A 20,056-nucleotide genomic window follows, 5' to 3' on the forward strand; every position below is an offset into this window, starting at 1 on the left:
CACACACACACACACACACACACACACACACACACACACACACACACACACACACACACACACACACACACCATTGCCACTGAAAGCCCGTCCTCTTTTCATCCAGCCAACACACAGTTTAAATACCACTGAGGAAGTTTTTAATCAGCTGCTTTAGAAGAACTAGAATCTCTGGCTCAATCATTTTCTCTCTAAACTCACTCAAATTTAAAGGGAAGGCAAAGTGTGCGTCACAATTTTCAAAAGTGTCTTTAATTAACATGTATTTGGGTGTAAAGCTTGTAAAATTTAATGCTATTGCTTCTCAAATTGAATACAAGCATCAGGTTAAAATACTTTTAATATTATTTTACCTTATTAACAGTGACTGACTGACAACAGCCAGTGCTGACATATAGTGGCTTCATCTACTTTTAATGAAAAATGAGGTGGACAATAAAGTTCCCATGGACTAATTCAGATCTTATGCAGATCGCACATTTTCTTATGTGTCTCTACATCATCACTTCCTTGCAGCACGCAGGTTTCTTGCAACAGTCAATATCAACCAAACCCAGCTATGTGCACAGTCGCGTGGGAGGTGCTGGGGCGTGAGGGCGAGCAGACTCTGCATGGAGATAGGGATCTGTTGTTTTGTCGGCTGAATTGTGGCACAGAGAGGGACGGGCAGCCGTTCGGCCGTCTCCCTTTTATTGAAACTCTCCAGCGTAACAAACAGGCTTTCCTTTCCTGAACAGAAAATCTGTACATCAGCAGAGTGCAGCAGAGAGGGGATGAAAGACGGGCAGACAGCAGGCTGCGGGAAGGGCGGGCTTTAACAGAATAGCTTGGAGTGAGATTTATTTTGGATTCAATAAAACCAATGTTCTATTTATTGTCAACAATCATATGTCACATGGTGAATGTTTCCATGCCCAGTTAAGACCTTTTTTATTGCAACAAAATTATACAGAAAACATGTTAATAGTAATTAAAATGACAGTAAGATACCAACAACATCCTGTCCATCCCTTCATGACAGTGTACCCATCATGCGTTATGTCACAAAACTCAAATAATCTCAAACTGGTTTCCTTAACATGATAAACAATTCAATGTATTCAAATAACTGCCAAGGTCTCCAGACCTCAATCTAATAGAGAGGCTTTCGGATGTGGTGGAATTGGAAATTCACATCATGGAGGCCAACAAATCTGCAGCCACTGTGTGATGCTATCATGTTAATGTGGACCCAAATCTCTGAGGACTGTTTCCAGCACCCTGTTCGTAAAACAAAAGGGGGTCCAAGTCAGTACTAGTAAGATATACCTAATGAAGGGGGAGTGAAAGTAGGTTTTCATGAACAGATGTTGCTTTTGGAGATTTTATGGTATATGAAAGATTTTTTTATCCACTGCACTGGGAGAGAGGGATGTGATAGCTGGTTTAAAGTTTTTTTGACTTTTCTGTTATAACCATACAGAATATTCATGACTAAATCAGCAACTATTAAAATTAAAGGTGTGATAAAAATCTAAACTTAACGACAATTTAACCATTTAATACATACATTCAAACTTTTAATTACCAAAATGTCTCAAGGAAAGAATTACTCTGGCAGAAGATATTAATTCATGTCAAAATCAATAATAGTAAGCACTCTATAAACAAACATGGTTTTCAGGGATTTTAAATCTGTGACTGTTTTCAAGGTAAAGATGCTGCTGTGCACCCTGTACTGACAACATGAGAGATCAAAGTGTTTTCCAACCAGAGGATAATCAGAAATATTGAAAACAAATACGAATTTTTGAAAAAACAGTTCTGGAAACGCACCTTCAAGCTCATCTTGGTGATGCGTGACGCCTGCAGTGGGTAAAGGTTAAAAAGAAGAACTGTAACTTTAGACCTGATCTTCATCTCACGGTAAACATGGTGAAAACACTTTAGTCCAATGACTGAATTTCCAATCAGACAAAACTCATGGCTGATTTATATAAAATCATGCTGTTTTGTCTTATAAAATGCATTCATAGTGTGTGTATGTTTGTGCTTGTATGTCATTAAAGTTCTGAAGTTCATTTTCTTCCCAAATCTCAAAAATCACAGGACACATTCTGAATACATTCGCTTTTAATTAAAGACAAATGACATGTGTAACTGTTTAGAGATAAATAAAAATAATATGATTACATTTAAATTCATTTAAAATAGCTTTAGCTTTTATAGGTTCTACAGTTAGTGGGATGTGAAACTCAAAATAATTTAAATAACAGACAAACTCATAATTTTATTTATTTATAAAAAAGCAGTAGGCCGTCCCTCCTGTCGTCACTGGCCTGTTCTTAAAGATGCCCTGTAGATATTATTGTTTTGTTTGTCGTCTCGGTGCACAAGCTCCACATTGAATCTGCTCGGTAGATGCTTCTCATAGAAAGCTGCCGTTTCGTGCTCATCTCGCATTTTGGATGAGAGATACGCTGCGGCTCCTTTACCACACAGGTGAGCTAGTGTCTCCACTAGCGGGAGGTATGTCTCTGGCAGGTAAATGATATCAGCACAGAGCACCAAGTCCCAGTCAGAGGAGAAGTTCATGTGATCCTCACCCCAGGACAGAGGGAGGACAGTGGGAGGGAGAGAAGGCCACCCGCTGGAAGGCTTGTTAGCAGAGACATTAGCATCAAGCTGTGGAAGAGCCAAAGGAAGGTCTGTGAGAGTCACCTCTGCTCCTGAAAGAAGAGGGATGAAAGCCTGATCCCACATGCTGCTGATCAAAGTCTTAAATTAAGATCAGAAGAAATTAAAAACATGAGCATGTGAAATAACAGACATGGAACAAACAACAAACTAATTGTTTGTTTTCTGTACTCAGTTTTCTGACTACAAATTAAAAGCTACTGATGTGTAGCTGTAATCAAAACACTGCCTGCCCCCCAAAAGAGTAATGACTTGGATTTAACTAAGCTAAGAGATAGATAAGGAGCCTTCCTTTGGAGCATTATTTCTGTGATTAATATGGGCTTGCAAGAGGGTATTTAACCTTAACTGATAAGTGGGTTCTGAGTTTAAATAGAGATCACTTACACATTTGGTGAAATTTCATAACTATGTTTAATAGTTAAAGTAAAAGCATTTCTATCCGCACAATGGAGCAACTGAAAAGGGTCATGTGGTCTGATGAGTCCAGATTTGATGGCTGCAACATAATAAGAAGACAGGTGGATAAGGTGGTGCATCAACAGGCCTAGTGTCTACTGTACCAGCCAGTTTTGACAGTGTTATGATCAGGTGTTTGCTTCACTTGATCAGGATTATATTGAGTGAAAAATTAGATGAGTTGACCAGCTAAATATACTTAATGACCAGGTTTTTTTCTTCAAGGGCAAGGGCATATTCCAAGAAGACTGTATGGGCTCAGACTGTGGAAAAGTGGTGCAGGAAGCAGGAAAGATGTTTTCACAGATTCATTTACCCCTTTCAAAATGCTTTGAATAATAACAACGTGGGCATTAAAGTTAGAGGTGACCCAAAGAAGTACTGTGTGACTTTTTATTTATTGGGCTAGGAGTTTATTTTATTTGTTTTGTTTTAATTTCCCACCAAACAATGCTTTAAAAAAATATTTATTAGAATAGCATTGCCTCTTATTGTCGGCATAGAACGAAACTGAGGGAAAACAACCATTCACACTGCCGAAACCCGGGATCGAACCAGGGACCTTTAGATCTTCAGTCTAACGCTCTCCCAACTGAGCTATTTCGGCGACAACATCGCTGCAGGCAGGAGTTGTTATGGATTCAATCATGTTTTACACAGCAGAAAACGCTATATCTATTTATATACACAAAAAATAAACACATGAGTAAGTGAACTTGATAGTGAACACCATGTGGTTCAGAAGCAGCTGCACATGTGTGGGGGTATAATGTGACACTGAGCCACAGGAGAATCCCACTCAGAGACACATTAGTTAGTAGTTAGTTTGTATTTAATATTAGTTACACGAGTTATTTTACAAACTCCAAATTTACCCAAGCGAGCTGCCACAATACCGACCACACCGGTGCCTGCTCCGAGCTCTATGAGCCGCTTTCCCCTCAGCTCCACAGACTGATCCTCCAAGTAACGGCATAGGTGTAACGCCTGCGTGTGTACACAGACACACACATAGATTTCATCACTGCACAAAGCCCAGGTTTACGAAGATCATCTAAATAAAGTGAGTGCCTGTCTGCTCCTTACAGCCTCCCAGACCGGTGCAGCCACGCCGAGGTCCGCACCGAACAGCTGTCTGATCTTCACCTCCTCTCCCATCAGCGTGTACACGGACTCCAGAGAAAACGTTTCCGTGAACAGACAGTCATCTACAGGAAACGGGTCGTCTTCGTCCTCGGTGTGAGACATGTTTATTGGCGCTAAAGTCTATTATTGTTGGTAAGAAAACCGGATGTTCTCGATGCGGGAGGGCAGCTGCTTTTAACTTCCGGTCAAGTAATAACGTTATAGCGAATGTTTTGTTTTTGTCATAGACACCATAAAAATGTTGTTAAAATGTTTTAGTATTAATGTTAAATATTTTAAAATAAAATATTTATTTTATTTACTTCTTCTCATTTTTTATTTATCGCAACAGAAAAATAAAAAACATAAAATTCGTAACTTCACAAAAAAAAACCACAAGAAAACTAAAGTGTTTTTTTCATGTTGTATCAAGCTAGTAGTACTATAGATGTAAGACTACGAGAGGCTTTTACTTTGAAATGTAACACGCATATGCCAAAAGAGGTGCACATCAGAGATTGCGGTCTGAAATGCAGCGGGTATAAAACAATCTTAAATATATTCAAATTATACATTATTTTTGCTTTTAAATAGTGAATTAATACTTATTATTTTATCAGATATTTCATTATTTTCATTTTTATACTTCTACATGTCAGCTTGTTGATATTGTTAAAGGAAAATAAATGTTGTTGACAGTATCATGACTGGATAATACACTACAGGATTGTTTCTTTGTTTGTTAGCTTGTTTCCTTCTCATCACGAAAAATCCTTTGGTCACTGGTCTCTAGTAAAGCTATGGCTGCATCCAGCAGTTATTTATATCATCAATTAATTCTTCTTCTTTCTTTTTTTTTCTCTTTTTAAGGCTCAGCACAGCAGATCATCTGCCTCGATCTGACCCTATCCCTGCCATCCTTCTCTGTCACACCAACCCTCTGCATATCCTTCTTTGCCACATCCACAAATAGTGAATATTCTCTGTGGACTGTCATATCCACTGTATGAAAATCTTAACATCTTATTATATTTTGTTTTATTCAGCCACTATTCCGCATACGTTTATCCAAAACATTTTCTTTCCAAGTATCCAGGATATCAGTACACTGTGCCACGGACATTAAATTAAATACCAGCAAAAACCAGTGTTACCCCCCCCCCCCCCCAAACAGAACTAGGACATCAGTTTCAAAATCCTGTGTGGTATCTCAAGTTATTGCAGTCACATCTCCAGAAAGCTTGACCCCTGAACTCGAGATCTGAGCGGTTGGTTGAAGTTTTTAACAGAGTTTAGATGTTTTTCAGTCCTGAACATTACATGTGGCTCAAGAATGCAGTTAAAAAAATAATTTGAATATCACAAAATTTCAACCCATTCATGTGTACACTCCAGGAATTTAATAACATCCCACTAAACTGGTTTGTAAATAGAGTGGTGTAGTTTTACTTGTATGCAAATTACCACTGATATATTGCATCTCATCACCTTTTATTGAATATCAAAACCAACAAAAATGTCAACAAGCATAAGCACCATACACTGGTGAAGCGATAAAACTGCAGGGTAGTGTCCCCCCGATCTTCACTGATTATGGAAGTAAGTGTCTTCCTCATGGACAAGCACAAGCTCTGAAAATCATCCTGTGGGACCTCAGCCCACTTATCAGTCAGTGCCACCCGGAGATGCTCCTGAGTCTGTGGAGGAGGATTGCGATGTCTGTCTGTCATGCCATGCTTTCCATGGCGTTTATATCAGGGACTTATTGCCCTGCAACTTATCCATGACACTATACCAGTCAGGTTGTCATGGCATTCTTACAGAAGTCATTTTCTCCAAAGCTGCGGTGCCTTTTTCCAAGGTTGGTTGTGTTTGATAGAGGAATGTTAATTTTGGTTTCTCCCCCAAATTGTGTTTTGAGAGACAAGACTACTCACAGTAATGAGTCGGGGATGACCAAATCCCACATGTTGGGAATTATCCCCAAGCAAACCCTACATGCACATGGGAAAAGCTCTTCCAAAATCAAACTGAAAATAGAGCAGTGCATTATTAAATCCCTTGAGTGGGATTTTGGGCACCTGCAACTCTGGAATTTTAGTGTGAGGTCAAAATTTTCATGGCTTCATTAAATGCGCTAAAGTTTTAAAAAGAAAAAAAAATCGTGTTAGGTAGGTGATTTTTCATGGAACAGATGTTTAAATTAATAGTTTTTAGTGTTTAATGTGACCTTTGTTTGCAGTTAGTACCATTTGTGCAAGACGTGAATACACAGATACGCACCGACTCATGTTCCAGGTTTATTTTTTTAAAAATTAAGCTGCTGTCTCCTCACCCGTTTGGTTTCCAAAATCAATACTTAAGTAAAGTACCACTTGGACTTCTTCTTTTTTACATACAATTTCACATCAATGACAAAGATGATTTTACATGTAAAGTGTAGAGTTGAGTACATATATTTTAAAAAAGCGCTCCATTGTTTCAGCTCATCAGACAGCCAAATGAAATGTAATGTGTAAATCTGAACAAAGAAGAAACAGGGAGAAAAAAAAAAATCACAATGCGGTCTTCAAATGTCTCTTCATTGTGTTGTACTACATCCATTTCCTCAGTGGAGTGATTATTAACTGTTGTGCTCAGACTACACATACACTCTATTCGATTTACAGCAAACCTGACAGAAAACAAAAAAAAATCTCTGGGTTATATGAAGTTACTTGAAAATAAATAATTTGCTTATCATACAAATGACAGTAGTATTACATCCACGACACCCCGACCCATTCCTACCCCTCAGGGCTCAATATGTGCAAACTGCAAGGGTTTCTTAAAAAAAGGTAGCACTTTATGCAAAGACCATGGAGAACAAAAACGAGTGTTTTTAACATGAGCACTTCATTAGAGCGCAGCAAGTGTTCAACAGGTATGAAGTTAAAATGAAGTGGAGGAGATGTATGGCTGCATAAACCCTCCTCAGGCCAACCGTGTGGTAACAAGGACCTTAGTATTATTATTCTAAAGTGAGGAATAAACTGATAAAAAACAGATGGTCCTTTGGTACTGAATGGCTGTTCTGATCTTAAATGGTACTGCCCTCATTTAAAAAAAAAAAAAGTTCTCAAGTCTTTCACAGTAAAATACTGAGCTGGGATGTAAATATAATGCTAAGATGAAAATGTCCGGTTGAACAAACCTCTGTCAAAGTCACTTAGGAAAAATAGACACTGTTGATTGTTTTGCTTTTTTCATTCAAATCCGTCAAAAATAACAGAAAAAAACAAAACAAAAAAAATCTAACTCTCCCATTAAAAAAACCCCCATCTCCACTAACCCACAGTGTCCCCACAAAGATTTCTTCTTAGCATTTCCCGGTTGGTGTGAAAGACGGTAGAATCAAGTCCAAGTCCACACAGTTGCACAACAAACACCCAGACAGAAAACAAAAACGGAGGAATGAGTGATTAGAACTTTGTTCCAAAAAGAATAATAATTAGAACAATGACTATGATGAAAAGGATCAAAATGACCAGCATCTTTCGGTTTTTCTTCTGATACTGTTCTGCCTGAAAAGAAAATAAGAATAATTTTACATAACACCATTCACTTTTAATGAATAAGTACAGATGGGGTCTTTTTACACCACAGGACAGAAAAAACATCTGGTCAACAGGCTCTAAAATTTCCTGAAACATTACATAACAAAACAACCAACAGCTTGTAGAACGACCTTTAGCAGCAACTTGGAAGTAATCGTTTTCTGTATGACTCTATCAGTGTCTCACATAGATGTGGATCAATTTTGCTTCACTTTTCTTTGCAACGTTGTTTCAGTTCTTTGAGATTAGCAAGCCTGTCTCTGCACAGCTCTCTTTCAGTCAGGCTGAGGTCTGGACTGTGATTGTGTCATTGCAATACCTTGATTAGGATCGCTGTCCTGTTGCATAACCCAGTATAGGGCTGTTCGATATAACAATATATAGCGGATGACGACATTTTCATTTTACGCTATCGTTTGTTTCATGGTGTCGCAAAATAAACGTTTACGGCAATATTTTTTCATGGTTTTGATGGTCACTGTAGTGGCTATATTAATTTCTTAAAGTTCTCTCTTTCTCTTATATTTAATATAACCACACTACGGACAGACAAGCGCCTGTTTTTATGCGTTGTCGTTAGCAACAACGACGGTAAAACCATCGCGTGTCCGCTGGTTTAGTTTCCACATAAACCTTTGACAATAAAGCTCAAGATCCTGTTGAGACTTTTCAAAATAAACTGAATCACATGAAAGAGGATGCAGAGTATTTATGGATGAGAAGCAAAAAAGAGCTGTCAGGTGCTAAAAAATAAACCTTGGACTCACACGTTAGAACTGTTTTTTTCTCGCAGCACGCCGTGTAATAAATACTCACAAAGAAAACGGCGGCCGTTACAACTTATGTCTAAAAATATATAGTTTCATGCATCAGCTCAAACACTCAACTCCAGGTTGGACGATAGATGTCTTATATCGGGATATGAGATTTTGGTCTCATCGCACAGCCCTAACCCAGTATTAACCATACTTTAGCTGTTGGACAGATGACCTCACATTTGAGTCTAGAATACTTTGGCATACAGAAGAGTTCATGGTCAATTTAGTGCTTGCAAGGTGCCCAAATCCAGGACCTCTTCTCCATCGTGCTGACAGCTGGTATGAAGTGTTTGTGCCGATATGCTGTGTTTGTTTTTTGCCATTATGGTCAAACATCTCCACCTTAGTCTGTCCAAAAGAACACTGACCCTCATTTGCTAACACTGTGTATATCACACGCATGAATGTTTCAGGCACAAAACAATAGATTCATTTTTTTGTACTTTATAAATACATTTAGAAGTGCCTCTGAGCATGTGTATGAACAAATCACAGCTTGGCTTTCATAAGAAATTTAAACAAGTCTTTAAAATAATTTCTACTACTAATACCGCTACAAATAATTATAATACCTATTATTTCACTTTGGTCATTATTTACAGTTTTCATTCCATAAGCCAAAAAATGTTTTGAATTACTTAAAAAAATGAAATTGCCTGAAAAAAAAAAAACAAGACACTAAATAAAGAAATTTAGTGTTTACCTTTTGTAACTGTTTCAATCCGTCTTCTGTTTTAACACAAGCCTGCTCCACATTGAAGTCGATTCTATCAAGAACGGTGCCCTGGAAGGACAAAAAGAGTGTTTTTTTGGTTTAAGGGAAGAAACTCATTATAATTGTAGATCGTGTTTGCAGTTTTGTAGCAAAACTCCTCACAAGTCTATGTATACTCTTCCTTAAAGATCAGTTCAAAGTGTTTTTTAAAAATAACATCTTAAGTTATTTTGTTCAAATACTATTTATACAAACAAAAGTAATCTGAAAGCTCCTGCCGAATAGGATCAGAATGAGCTTAACTTAGCTCCTTTTTGTTATTAATGATTGATAAAACTGATCTTTTTTCCATTTTCACATGTGGCTGAAGCCTGTGTGTGCACGTTTTTCCTGTGGTAGCTCAGTGAATTTGCTTCAAATACCTGCTCCACCACCATTCCTGCCAAGTCCCGGAAAATCTCATTCAGATCTGAGATAGACTGCACTATCTGTCGGATCTCCCGCTCTCGTTCTTCAACCATGACTGTGTTCTGCTCCACCATCATCAACTGATCGTCCGTGAACCCCTGAAAAATGACAGATTCAAGAACAAGGCTGAATATACAAATGTTACAGACTAGATGGACAGCGGCAGGGTAATGAGCTGTTTTTGTTTTATTCAGACCAATTTCCATTTCAATAACACAGAAGATTTTACAGTAGTGTGGTGTAGCCAATGTGTTGCATGGCCAACACACAGAGGCCGACAACCATTCCCACTCACATTCACACCTACAGTCAGTTTAGAGTCTCCAATATAACCAACAACATGCGCATCTTTTGTAGAGACTCCACACAGAAATGGGTGACTTTAAACCCAGGACCACCCATTTTATAAACAAAGCATTTATTTAATTCCTCCACTGAGGCCATTTCCTGTCCGTTAAGAAGTACCTAAACTCAATGTAACTATTTTTAGTACAAATTGGGAGTTAAATGTGTAAACATTGGTAGATGTACTGATTATTTTTTTGTTTTTGGAGACCCTTCAAAATTTACACCCTTTTAGGCTCCTCGGGACCCAAAATGGTCCCCATCCAAAAGGTGATATAGCAATGAATTTTATGAATTTTTTTTCCAGTTTTTTTCACATCAGATCTTTTAAACAACTTCAGACCTATCCACTGATATAAAGTTTTTCATAATTTTTTTAATATTTTTTATGTTTCTATGGCCTTATTGTCATAAAAAACCCTGTTTTTTGGAGGGTAAAAAACCATAATATGCAATATTTTCAAAAAATGAGTTGCAAATGGAACTACTTGGCATGAGGTTATTAGAGCCTTGGATAGGTAAAGAATTCAGAACAGAATTGATTTGGACCCATTATTATTTTTGGAGCAATAAGAGTTTTTACAATTTACACCCTTTTATGCTCCTCGGGACCCAAAATGGTCCCCATCCAAAAGGTGATATAGCAATGAATTTTATGAATTTTTTTTCCAGTTTTTTTCACATCAGATCTTTTAAACAACTTCAGACCTATCCACTGATATAAAGTTTTTCATAAGTTTTTTAATATTTTTTATGTTTCTATGGCTTTATTGTCATAAAAAACCCTGTTTTTTGGAGGGTAAAAAACCATAATATGCAATATTTTCAAAAAATGAGTTGCAAATGGAACTACTTGGCATGAGGTTATTAGAGCCTTGGATAGGTAAAGAATTCAGAACAGAATTGATTTGGACCCATTATTATTTTTGGAGCAATAAGAGTTTTTACAATTTACACCCTTTTATGCTCCTCGGGACCCAAAATGGTCCCCATCCAAAAGGTGATATAGCAATGAATTTTATGAATTTTTTTTCCAGTTTTTTTCACATCAGATCTTTTAAACAACTTCAGACCTATCCACTGATATAAAGTTTTTCATAAGTTTTTTAATATTTTTTATGTTTCTATGGCTTTATTGTCATAAAAAACCCTGTTTTTTGGAGGGTAAAAAACCATAATATGCAATATTTTCAAAAAATGAGTTGCAAATGGAACTACTTGGCATGAGGTTATTAGAGCCTTGGATAGGTAAAGAATTCAGAACAGAATTGATTTGGACCCATTATTATTTTTGGAGCAATAAGAGTTTTTACAATTTACACCCTTTTAGGCTCCTCGGGACCCAAAATGGTCCCCATCCAAAAGGTGATATAGCAATGAATTTTATGAATTTTTTTTCCAGTTTTTTTCACATCAGATCTTTTAAACAACTTCAGACCTATCCACTGATATAAAGTTTTTCATAAGTTTTTTAATATTTTTTATGTTTCTATGGCTTTATTGTCATAAAAAACCCTGTTTTTTGGAGGGTAAAAAACCATAATATGCAATATTTTCAAAAAATGAGTTGCAAATGGAACTACTTGGCATGAGGTTATTAGAGCCTTGGATAGGTAAAGAATTCAGAACAGAATTGATTTTGATGCATTATTATTTTTGGAGCAATAAGAGTTTTTGCAATATACATCCATTGGTATCCCTCGGGACCCAAAGAGGTCCCCATCCAAAAGGTGATATAGCAATATCATATATGAATTAATTTTTCATTTTTTTTCCACATCAGATCTTTTAAACAACTTCAGACCTAACCACAGATATAAAGTTTATCTTAATTTTTTAAATTTTTTTTAGGTTTTTATGGCTTTATTGTCATAAAGACCGCTGTTTATATTTTGGAGGGTAAAAAACCATAATATGCAATATTTTCAAAAAATGAGTTGCAAATGGAACTACTTGGCATGAGGTTATTAGAGCCTTGGATAGGTAAAGAATTCATAACAGAATTGATTTGGATGCATTATTAGTTTTGGAGCAATAAGAGTTTTTGCATTATACATCCATTGGTATCCCTCGGGACCCAAAATGGTCCCCATCCAAAAGGTGATATAGCAATGAATTTTATGAATTGTTTTTCCAGTTTTTTTCACATCAGATCTTTTAAACAACTTCAGACCTATCCACTGATATAAAGTTTTTCATAATTTTCTTAATATTTTTTAGGTTTTTATGGCTTTATTGTCATAAAGACCTCTGTTTATTTTCTTTGGGGGGTAAAAAACCATAATACGCAATATTTTCAAAAAATGAGTTGCAAATGGAACTACTTGGCATGAGGTTATTAGAGCCTTGGATGGGTAAAGAATTCACAACAGAATTGATTTGGCTGCATTATTATTTTTGGAGCAATAAGAGTTTTTGCATTATACATCCATTGGTATCCCTCGGGACCCAAAAGGGTCCCCATCCAAAAGGTGATATAGCAATATCATATATGAATTAATTTTTCATTTTTTTTCCACATCAGATCTTTTAAACAACTTCAGACCTATCCACTGATATAAAGTTTTTCATAAGTTTTTAAATATTTTTTAGGTTTTTATGGCTTTATTGTCATAAAGACCCCTGTTTATTTTTTATATTTTGGGGGGGGGGAGGGAACCCATAATATATATTATAAATATATATATAAAATATAAATATATTCTCAATCACATTCACACCACTCTCTTATATCAGTTCCACTACATCGAGACTATTTTATGGTGGTCAGCTGTTTTATTGTCATGTAATTTGCATAATAAGATAACCATGTCCTGCATTCAAAAACACTGAAAATGTCTATGGTGGTGCTGTACGTAATATTGTGCTCATTGGATCCAAAACCTATTTTTCCTTTATTTTGAAGGCTGAGGCTTAGATCCATTAGGTATTCACGAGAAAAAAATTATCACATGTCAGGATTACAGTATATCGAAAATATGTGATTATAAAGGGCGTCAATGGGACCCAAAAGGGTACGAGGAGCGCAGACGGTAACACTTATGTGAATCTTCTTCACTATACACCACACCATAGAGGGGATCAATGAATTTTAAAAATAATCCTAAAATGCACATCATAAGTCAGTTTCATGCAACTAGTCTTTAAAATGACTGATATATTGAAAATCAAAAATCCAAAGTTACCCAAAAGGGTAACTTTTTTGACGAGGAGCGCCCAAGGGTTAATGGTACTGATAGTCATGGATACTTCTGCTTTTGGTTCACTGTATACACAGAGCAGCTGTGTACACAGTGTCAGCATACATGCATTGTGTTCAGAGATGTAGGCCAACAACCACTGGATTTATCTCAATTACTGTGTTTTGTTTTAAAATATCCTAAAACTCTGAACTGGTGACTTTATCTGAGCCAGAATCAATTTTAGAGCCTTCTTATTGACAAACGCATCAGGCATCCTGCCAGGAAACACCAAAGAAAATAAGGAACAGATAACCCAAAAAATAAAAAAACAACTCAGTCTGGTTTGCTGGACTGAGACGTGCTGATGGGTTTCTTTGATTTACTGCTTATAATGAAGAAACACTGTTAAAAAAGCTGTTTTCTTAAACTGCTCATCATCTGGAAAAGGCGTTTGGTTTGTTTGTTATGATTATTTTGCACCCGTTTTACCGGTGTGTTCCATTTAAACTTAAGAGCAGCTCTCTGTGGACACCCCAGCTCTAAACATGCTGTCCTCACCTTGTCATATAGAGCTAAATCTTCATCCTCTTCCATTAAGGGCCCCGAGTCAAAAAAGTGCTTTGATCTCTCCTCTCGATTCTTCATACCTGTCAGACAAGCCAATGGCACAATGCTTAGACGGCATTAAAACATCATGAGGACAAAAATACTTAATAACAGTTAAAAAACCCAAACATGTAACATGCCATGCAGTCCTTACGTTTTAGATAGCTGGACTGTGTGTGCCTAAAATTGGTTGACAGCTCCTGCAGGCTCTGTGCCAGAGAGGAGACCACGTTTCTCAAGAGTCGCTCCTCCTGCTCTGTGCAGTGACCACAGCGAGACTGCAAACCAGTCACGGCTCGCTGGCATCGATGGAACATCTGCAAAAACAACAACGACTCTACTTGTTTCATTTCTAAATTCACTTCAGGCTCCATACTAGAGCGTGCTCTCACATAAATACTTATGTTCAAATAAAAACAACAGCTAAAACATATCCACGCAGATTTTCAGCTGAAAGAAAAGAATCAGCATTTCAAGTCTAAAAATAGGCAGCATACATATGCACAGTGCTGCTAAATTATCTCACCTGCGTGATCTCCTGAGTTGTGATTTCTATGGCGTGCTCTTCTTCGCTGCTGTCATCCAGTGTGGGACGATTCATGTGCTTGTCATGAAGCAAGGCCAGTTCCTTCATCTTCTGCTGGATCCTTGTGATTTCATACTGGATCTGAAGACAAAATGTATTAATTTATTTGCTGAATTTCACTTTAAAGAGACACTGAAGTAGCTGCAAATTTCTACTACAGTTTCAGTTTACCTCATCTACTCCATCTACCCATTTGGGGGGCAGTTTCTTGGTGACCCCAATCGCGGCTTCGGGATCCAAACTGATCCCTGAAACCAGGGCCATCCGATCATCGGCCAACTTAAAGACACAAGAGGATCCATTAAAACGTTTTACGTGATAGAGGGTGAAGATGACGGTGTTCCGTCTTTTAGTAAGAGAAATGACAGTACCTCATCAAGCTCCTAATATGATTGGCAGATATCAGAGCGGTCCCATCCAACCGAAAACAAGCAAAAGGAGAAAAAAAGGAATAGAAAGTGAGGCCCATGAAATATAAATATCCATCCACTCCCACTGTTAAATTACTTTGAATTAGGAATAATAATCACTGTAAAAGAGGCTGTTGACATTCATTGTACATTCAGTGTACAGTTAAACTAAATATAGAAAAATATCGTCCAGAAACCTTTTCCAAATCATTTTACTTTAAATCAAATGATTACAAGGAGGAAACAGTGTGAGAACAGAGAGAGCAGAAACCTGTGAGTCTAAGAAAAGGAAAATGAGTTTAAGAGTTTTAGATTAAATAGAGTTCATTGTTAGTTGCTTTGTCTTCTTCAGTGATTGATCTGTCAGTAAAAAAGCGAGAGGCGACTTGGTCTGCTGCCTTCTTATTTCAAACCTGAGTGTTCAGCCAGCAGCAAAATGTTCTTCGTTTCTAACAGCTAACGCAATTTTAGACGCAGCTCTAAGCAACTTAATGGTCCTGCTGCAACAAAGCAACTAAAAACCACCTGAGCCAAATATTCTAACAGCTTCAACGTGATGGCTTGATAACGGCCGACTGGTCTAATCAGTTTAGCCCCTCATAATTTTAATGACCAAGCCTGTGAGACATTTAAATCAACTGTGTTTATCCCCTATATTGATGAAGCGTAACACGACGCCAGTGTCAAACAGACGTTTGTTACAGTACAAGAAGGAGACTGAACCTGCACTTCACACTTCTACCTGTATTTTTTAGCCATTTCAGACACAAGATAAAGTGGTTGGAGCAGTTTCATTGAAGAAGAGACTAAACAATTTGAACAGATATTGAGAAGATGCTCATTCGGGCACAAGAGATCGTTTGTAAATCCAGAATTTCGATTCTGTTCCAAGATTTCACTCATTTCTTTACTGTTCTTCACTGGCAGCTAATATCCTGCTAGGTAAAACACTCATTACAACATTTTCACTGTGAATAGTTAACAGGGAACTAAATCTATCTGAGAAGAGATGATGGACACAGAGATAAAGTCAAAAAAAAGGTGTGCAGGCATGCAGAGGAGGTAGGGTTGGGATGGGAACCGTTCCAGTTGAGAACCACTATCAAATTTTCTATTCCCCTGGAATCTTGTGCCTCAGAGCTTAACAATGCCTTTCATTAATGCTGACATGTTTTTCTGACAGCTGACAGCAAAGTCATTGGGCTGGAGGGTTTCCATTAGTCTGTTTCTACACTGTGTTTGGACTCAAGAGATTTTTCAAGCAGAAAATTAATAAGGAATGAATATATAATAAGAATCAATGATGGAATTGGTATCAAAATTTTTTTATCAGTGTATGACCCAACACATGTGGGGAGTGTAACTATCCAAAGCCAAATTTCTGGACTCTTTTACACCAGCTGTTCTGTAGATGAAACAAAATGCCAAGAACCGACTGAGTAATCTTTTTTTTTTGTTTTGGTTCTTGGAAGGAAAAATAACAGACAGTGTATGACTAGCTCATGTGCCCTATTAGGCATGAATCACCCTCCCAAAAAATGAAGCCACAGCAATGCTTCTATCTTCCTCACTCTGAGCTTGCTCGCTGTTGATCCTGATCTAAACCCAAACAGGACACTCTTACAGAGAGGTAGTGTTGTTCCAGGAGCCACAGCCATTTAAAGGGCTCCACTCTGTAGATGTGCCTGAAGAAATCACTTGTGTTACTGAGGCTACGTCCACACGTACACGGGTATTTTTGAAAACGGAGATTTTCCGTTTTCGTTTTAAAAAACAATCCCATCCACACGTAAACGCAGAAATGAAGAAAAACGCTGCTAGGAACATGCCAAAGCAACAGGTGGCGATATATTCCTAACCGTGTAGAAATGTTGGCCAATCAGAAGTCTAGAAGTCTCGGCGGGAAATAGTAAACAAACAAAGATGGGGTATAGAAGCAGAACCCAGTCGTATGTGTGGAGGGACAGTAGCTGTGTGTGTATATGTAAGCATTTAAACACTGCAGAGAGTACAAGTAACAGTGTTGTAGAAATTCATTTCACCGAAACAATAACGTGGCGCACAGTGTGACGTCAAAAAAGGAGCACACCTTTGACCCCGCGTTTTCTCCGCTGTTTCTGTCCACACATAAATGCAAAAACTGAGTTTTCGAAAATATCCACCCTGGCAGGCGTTTTTTAGAAATCTCCATTTTCAGTGACCGAAAACGCCGTTTACGTGTGGACGAAAGGCGCAAACGCATAGAAAAATCTGCGTTTTCAAAAATACCCGGGTACGTGTGGAGAGATCGGCATTTCCACTTCGCTCAGCGCCATGAGGAGTGGCAGCTAAGTAACAAAGGCCGGTTTTGTTACTAAGAATTTTCCCCAAACAAATGCAGAATGTGTTAACCTTAAAAGTTCATGATCTCTGGGCTTCCAGCGGGAAGAAACTAATCTACACCAGCGTGCAGGTAGCACGATAAAATGTTCACAGCAGAGTGTGAATATTCACGTGTGGCATACACCTGCCCGCTTGAAGAAGCTTCAAAACTGTGTCAGGGAAAGTAATAACTTTTGTACTGTGGTGGAGTTTAACCTAAAAATATAAGTAGGTCATGGCAGGATTTTAATTTCTTTCTTTTTGTTTTTTTCTGCATCAACATTAAATTCAGTGTTTTATCACTGCTAGTAAAAACAAAACAAAACATGCCAGCATTTGATGTTTTAGCTCTCCAGCAATAAGCTCCATGCAGCGACTGCTGTTTTTAGAAAAAAGAAACTAAATCATTATTCAGTGTCACGGAAATCACTATCAGAAAGAACAGCTCTGCTATAGAGGAACATATAAATATATTCTTCTTGTATCGTGATCACTAAAAAGCTCGCTTGTTTTTAATTATATCTGCATTATATAGACAAAAGTATCTGGCCACATTTCTTAATCATTGCTTTTATGTGCTTTGGTCCTGAACTCTTACTCTTAGGGAAATCTGAATGCCCCATCTTATCATTAATTGGAAAAATCCAAGTTGGAAGCTTGGAATTGTGCAGCGTGGTAAAGTTCATTTTCTGTTTCAGTATGATTGTGCCCTAGTGCACAAAGCATGGTTGGATGAGTTTGGTGAGAAAGAACCTCACTCGTCCACCAACACAGAGCACACTGAACAAGAAGAGAGACTGCAAGCAACCAACATCAGCCTCGGACGGCACAAGTGGCCTTCTGTTTAAATGGGAAAAAAAAAGAAAAAAAAAAATCCACGTGTTGAAATGGAAAAGTGTGGCGAACAATTTAGAATGGGGTGTTATAACAGCTACTGTGACATGCGGGTGGCCCAGTACTTCTGTCCATATAATTTAACAATTAAAGGATAGGTAGTATTTCTTAGTGACAAACAGTTTCCAGGAAGCTTTACGAGCATTTTCATTGCCTTTGCTTTTCAAATTACTGTATTTATTTTTAATAACTGCAGAAGAGAATCAGCTACACTCTAGATCAGTTACAGGTCACGACTCAGTATGATGCGGGCTTTTGAAAGGCCACAGCAGGGGTTTTATTTTTGTTTTTTTACAGTGAGGCACACGAGAGGATCAACCATAACCCTCAGTTAACCTTGACCTAAATATATATATATAAAATATATATTCTTGTCATTAAAAAACGGGCGGTTATAGACATTAACTAGCTAAAAGCATGCCTGCAACACTTCTTCATCCTCCATCATCGCCCCACTGAGTCACATCACTGTGAACCACTGAAACACTAACGTCGTGGAGGTCATCCAGGATAATAACTAACAGCAGCTACAGCTATCACACACCTGGATCTAGCTAACAGGGATCGGTGACTGGCTATACGCAAACACACACAGTAAAATGTCAAAACGATGCAGACCACTCACCGCAGCATTGCTACGTGTACTCAGACGGGGGTCGTATGTACTCACTTGCTCAGCCAATATCTGCCGGTTTTGGATTGCATTGTTCCGCATTAACAAGAAGGCATCTGTCAGACGCCTAGTGGCCATGACTGCCGTGCGTGATAATCTAAATTAACAAGGGGGCAGAGTGCGGATCGAAAGATCCTTTATTAAATTGAGCCAACTGCCTCTGACCAGCTGCTAACACGGCGCTAGCTTTAGCTTTGCTTTGCCTGCGATGAATGGTGAGAAAAACTCGCGATGCAGCGCCTACAGCGGGAGACACATGGCCTGAATCATGTTGATCCGCTAAGCCGCTCTAATACTGAGGTAAAGAAAACTAAACATGACCGAGATTTTCTGGTGAAATGTCCGCTTTAGCGTCAGACTGGTAACGTTACTCCGCTTTAGGTAGCTACGGAAGTAGGAGAACGTAAACATCTGCGTGAAGCAATTCTTCTTCTGCTCATTAACTGCGCTATCATCTGTAACGGAAGTGACTCTTCGCCACCTACCGCTTCAGCTGAGAACATCAGACAGAAGCGTTTCCAGGGCGGTACCAGAAGGGCCAAAACCTGTTAGGGAAATTGGAAATAAAAACCAAACAAAAGCTCTTGAAAACTGGTTGTAAATTCAGTGAGTTTACATTAGAATACATAACAGCCTAGTTGTAAGATAGCGGCCTCCTTGAAACACAAGGTTTAACCGTGTTATACCGGGCTCATTGAAGACATAACAAAGAAGAGACAAACAAATTAGAAATTTTTACTAAGCCAATTTATTAATCATAGCCTGAGAGAAGATGAATATAAGAAAGCTAGGTGCTAACCTATAGACTTAAAATAGGAAAAACTATGACACAATGAAAAGAACACCAAGTTAGCTGCCTGAAAGGCACCAGCCTTCCTAGGCGAGGAGAGCCTTCTTGGAAGGAAAACAGCTTATATATGCCATGTTCCAGGCACCTTGGAACTTGAATGTCAGGAATTAATGTCACTCCCAAGTTAGCAGTTTTCAGAAATAGTAAGGAAAAACAGGATTTGTTTTGGTGTTAGCAAGGTGGAGTCATTCAGGTATCAGCAGCATTATACTGCAGCATATACTTGGATAGAGCCAGGACAATGCTCGACATATGACAAATACACAATACTGGCAGTACAGATTAAACGTTT

General features: G+C 38.0%; 2 protein-coding genes and 1 non-coding gene across 6 annotated transcripts; all 3 read right to left on the reverse strand.

Moving 5' to 3' along the window:
- Positions 1-2,097: 2,097 nt before the first annotated feature.
- LOC113022651 (EEF1A lysine methyltransferase 3) lies at positions 2,098-4,572 on the reverse strand. The gene is made up of 3 exons (XM_026168269.2): positions 4,222-4,572; positions 4,011-4,122; positions 2,098-2,708 (listed from the first exon to the last, which is right to left on the reverse strand). The coding sequence occupies exons 1-3, from the start codon at positions 4,381-4,383 to the stop codon at positions 2,311-2,313; spliced, it is 672 nt and encodes a 223-aa protein (XP_026024054.2). The 5' UTR covers positions 4,384-4,572; the 3' UTR covers positions 2,098-2,310.
- On the reverse strand, positions 3,670-3,742 carry trnaf-gaa (transfer RNA phenylalanine (anticodon GAA)). Its single transcript has one exon. It is a non-coding gene; the product is annotated as a tRNA-Phe (tRNA).
- A 1,975-nt stretch (positions 4,573-6,547) lies between the features above and the next one.
- stx16 (syntaxin 16) lies at positions 6,548-19,355 on the reverse strand. 4 transcript variants are annotated; one of them, XM_026168261.2, is made up of 9 exons: positions 18,912-19,355; positions 14,948-14,959; positions 14,748-14,855; positions 14,517-14,657; positions 14,145-14,307; positions 13,943-14,031; positions 9,812-9,955; positions 9,378-9,458; positions 6,548-7,823 (listed from the first exon to the last, which is right to left on the reverse strand). In XM_026168261.2, exons 1-9 carry the CDS (start codon positions 18,990-18,992, stop codon positions 7,722-7,724), a joined length of 921 nt encoding a protein of 306 aa, XP_026024046.1. In that variant the 5' UTR covers positions 18,993-19,355; the 3' UTR covers positions 6,548-7,721. The 4 variants fall into 4 exon arrangements, with proteins under 4 accessions (XP_026024046.1, XP_026024045.1, XP_026024047.1 ...); XM_026168260.2 differs by having other exon boundaries at positions 18,867-19,355; XM_026168262.2 differs by lacking the exon at positions 14,948-14,959.
- Positions 19,356-20,056: the final 701 nt, after the last annotated feature.

Source organism: Astatotilapia calliptera, chromosome 5, assembly GCF_964374335.1.
Source record: "Astatotilapia calliptera chromosome 5, fAstCal68.1, whole genome shotgun sequence".
Lineage (NCBI taxonomy): Eukaryota > Metazoa > Chordata > Actinopteri > Cichliformes > Cichlidae > Astatotilapia > Astatotilapia calliptera.

Coding starts and splice junctions, on each gene's coding strand:
- LOC113022651 (XM_026168269.2), bottom strand. CDS start 4,383: ATGTCTCACACCGAGGACGAAGACGACCCGTTTCCTGTAGATGACTGT. Junction 4,123..4,221: donor CTGCACCGGTCTGGGAGGCT/GTAAGGAGCAGA, acceptor GTACACACGCAG/GCGTTACACCTATGCCGTTA. Junction 2,709..4,010: donor TATTGTGGCAGCTCGCTTGG/GTAAATTTGGAG, acceptor CTCTTCTTTCAG/GAGCAGAGGTGACTCTCACA.
- stx16 (XM_026168260.2), bottom strand. CDS start 18,992: ATGGCCACTAGGCGTCTGACAGATGCCTTCTTGTTAATGCGGAACAAT. Junction 14,308..14,516: donor CAACTCAGGAGATCACGCAG/GTGAGATAATTT, acceptor TTGTTTTTGCAG/ATGTTCCATCGATGCCAGCG. Junction 14,032..14,144: donor ACAGTCCAGCTATCTAAAAC/GTAAGGACTGCA, acceptor CTTGTCTGACAG/GTATGAAGAATCGAGAGGAG.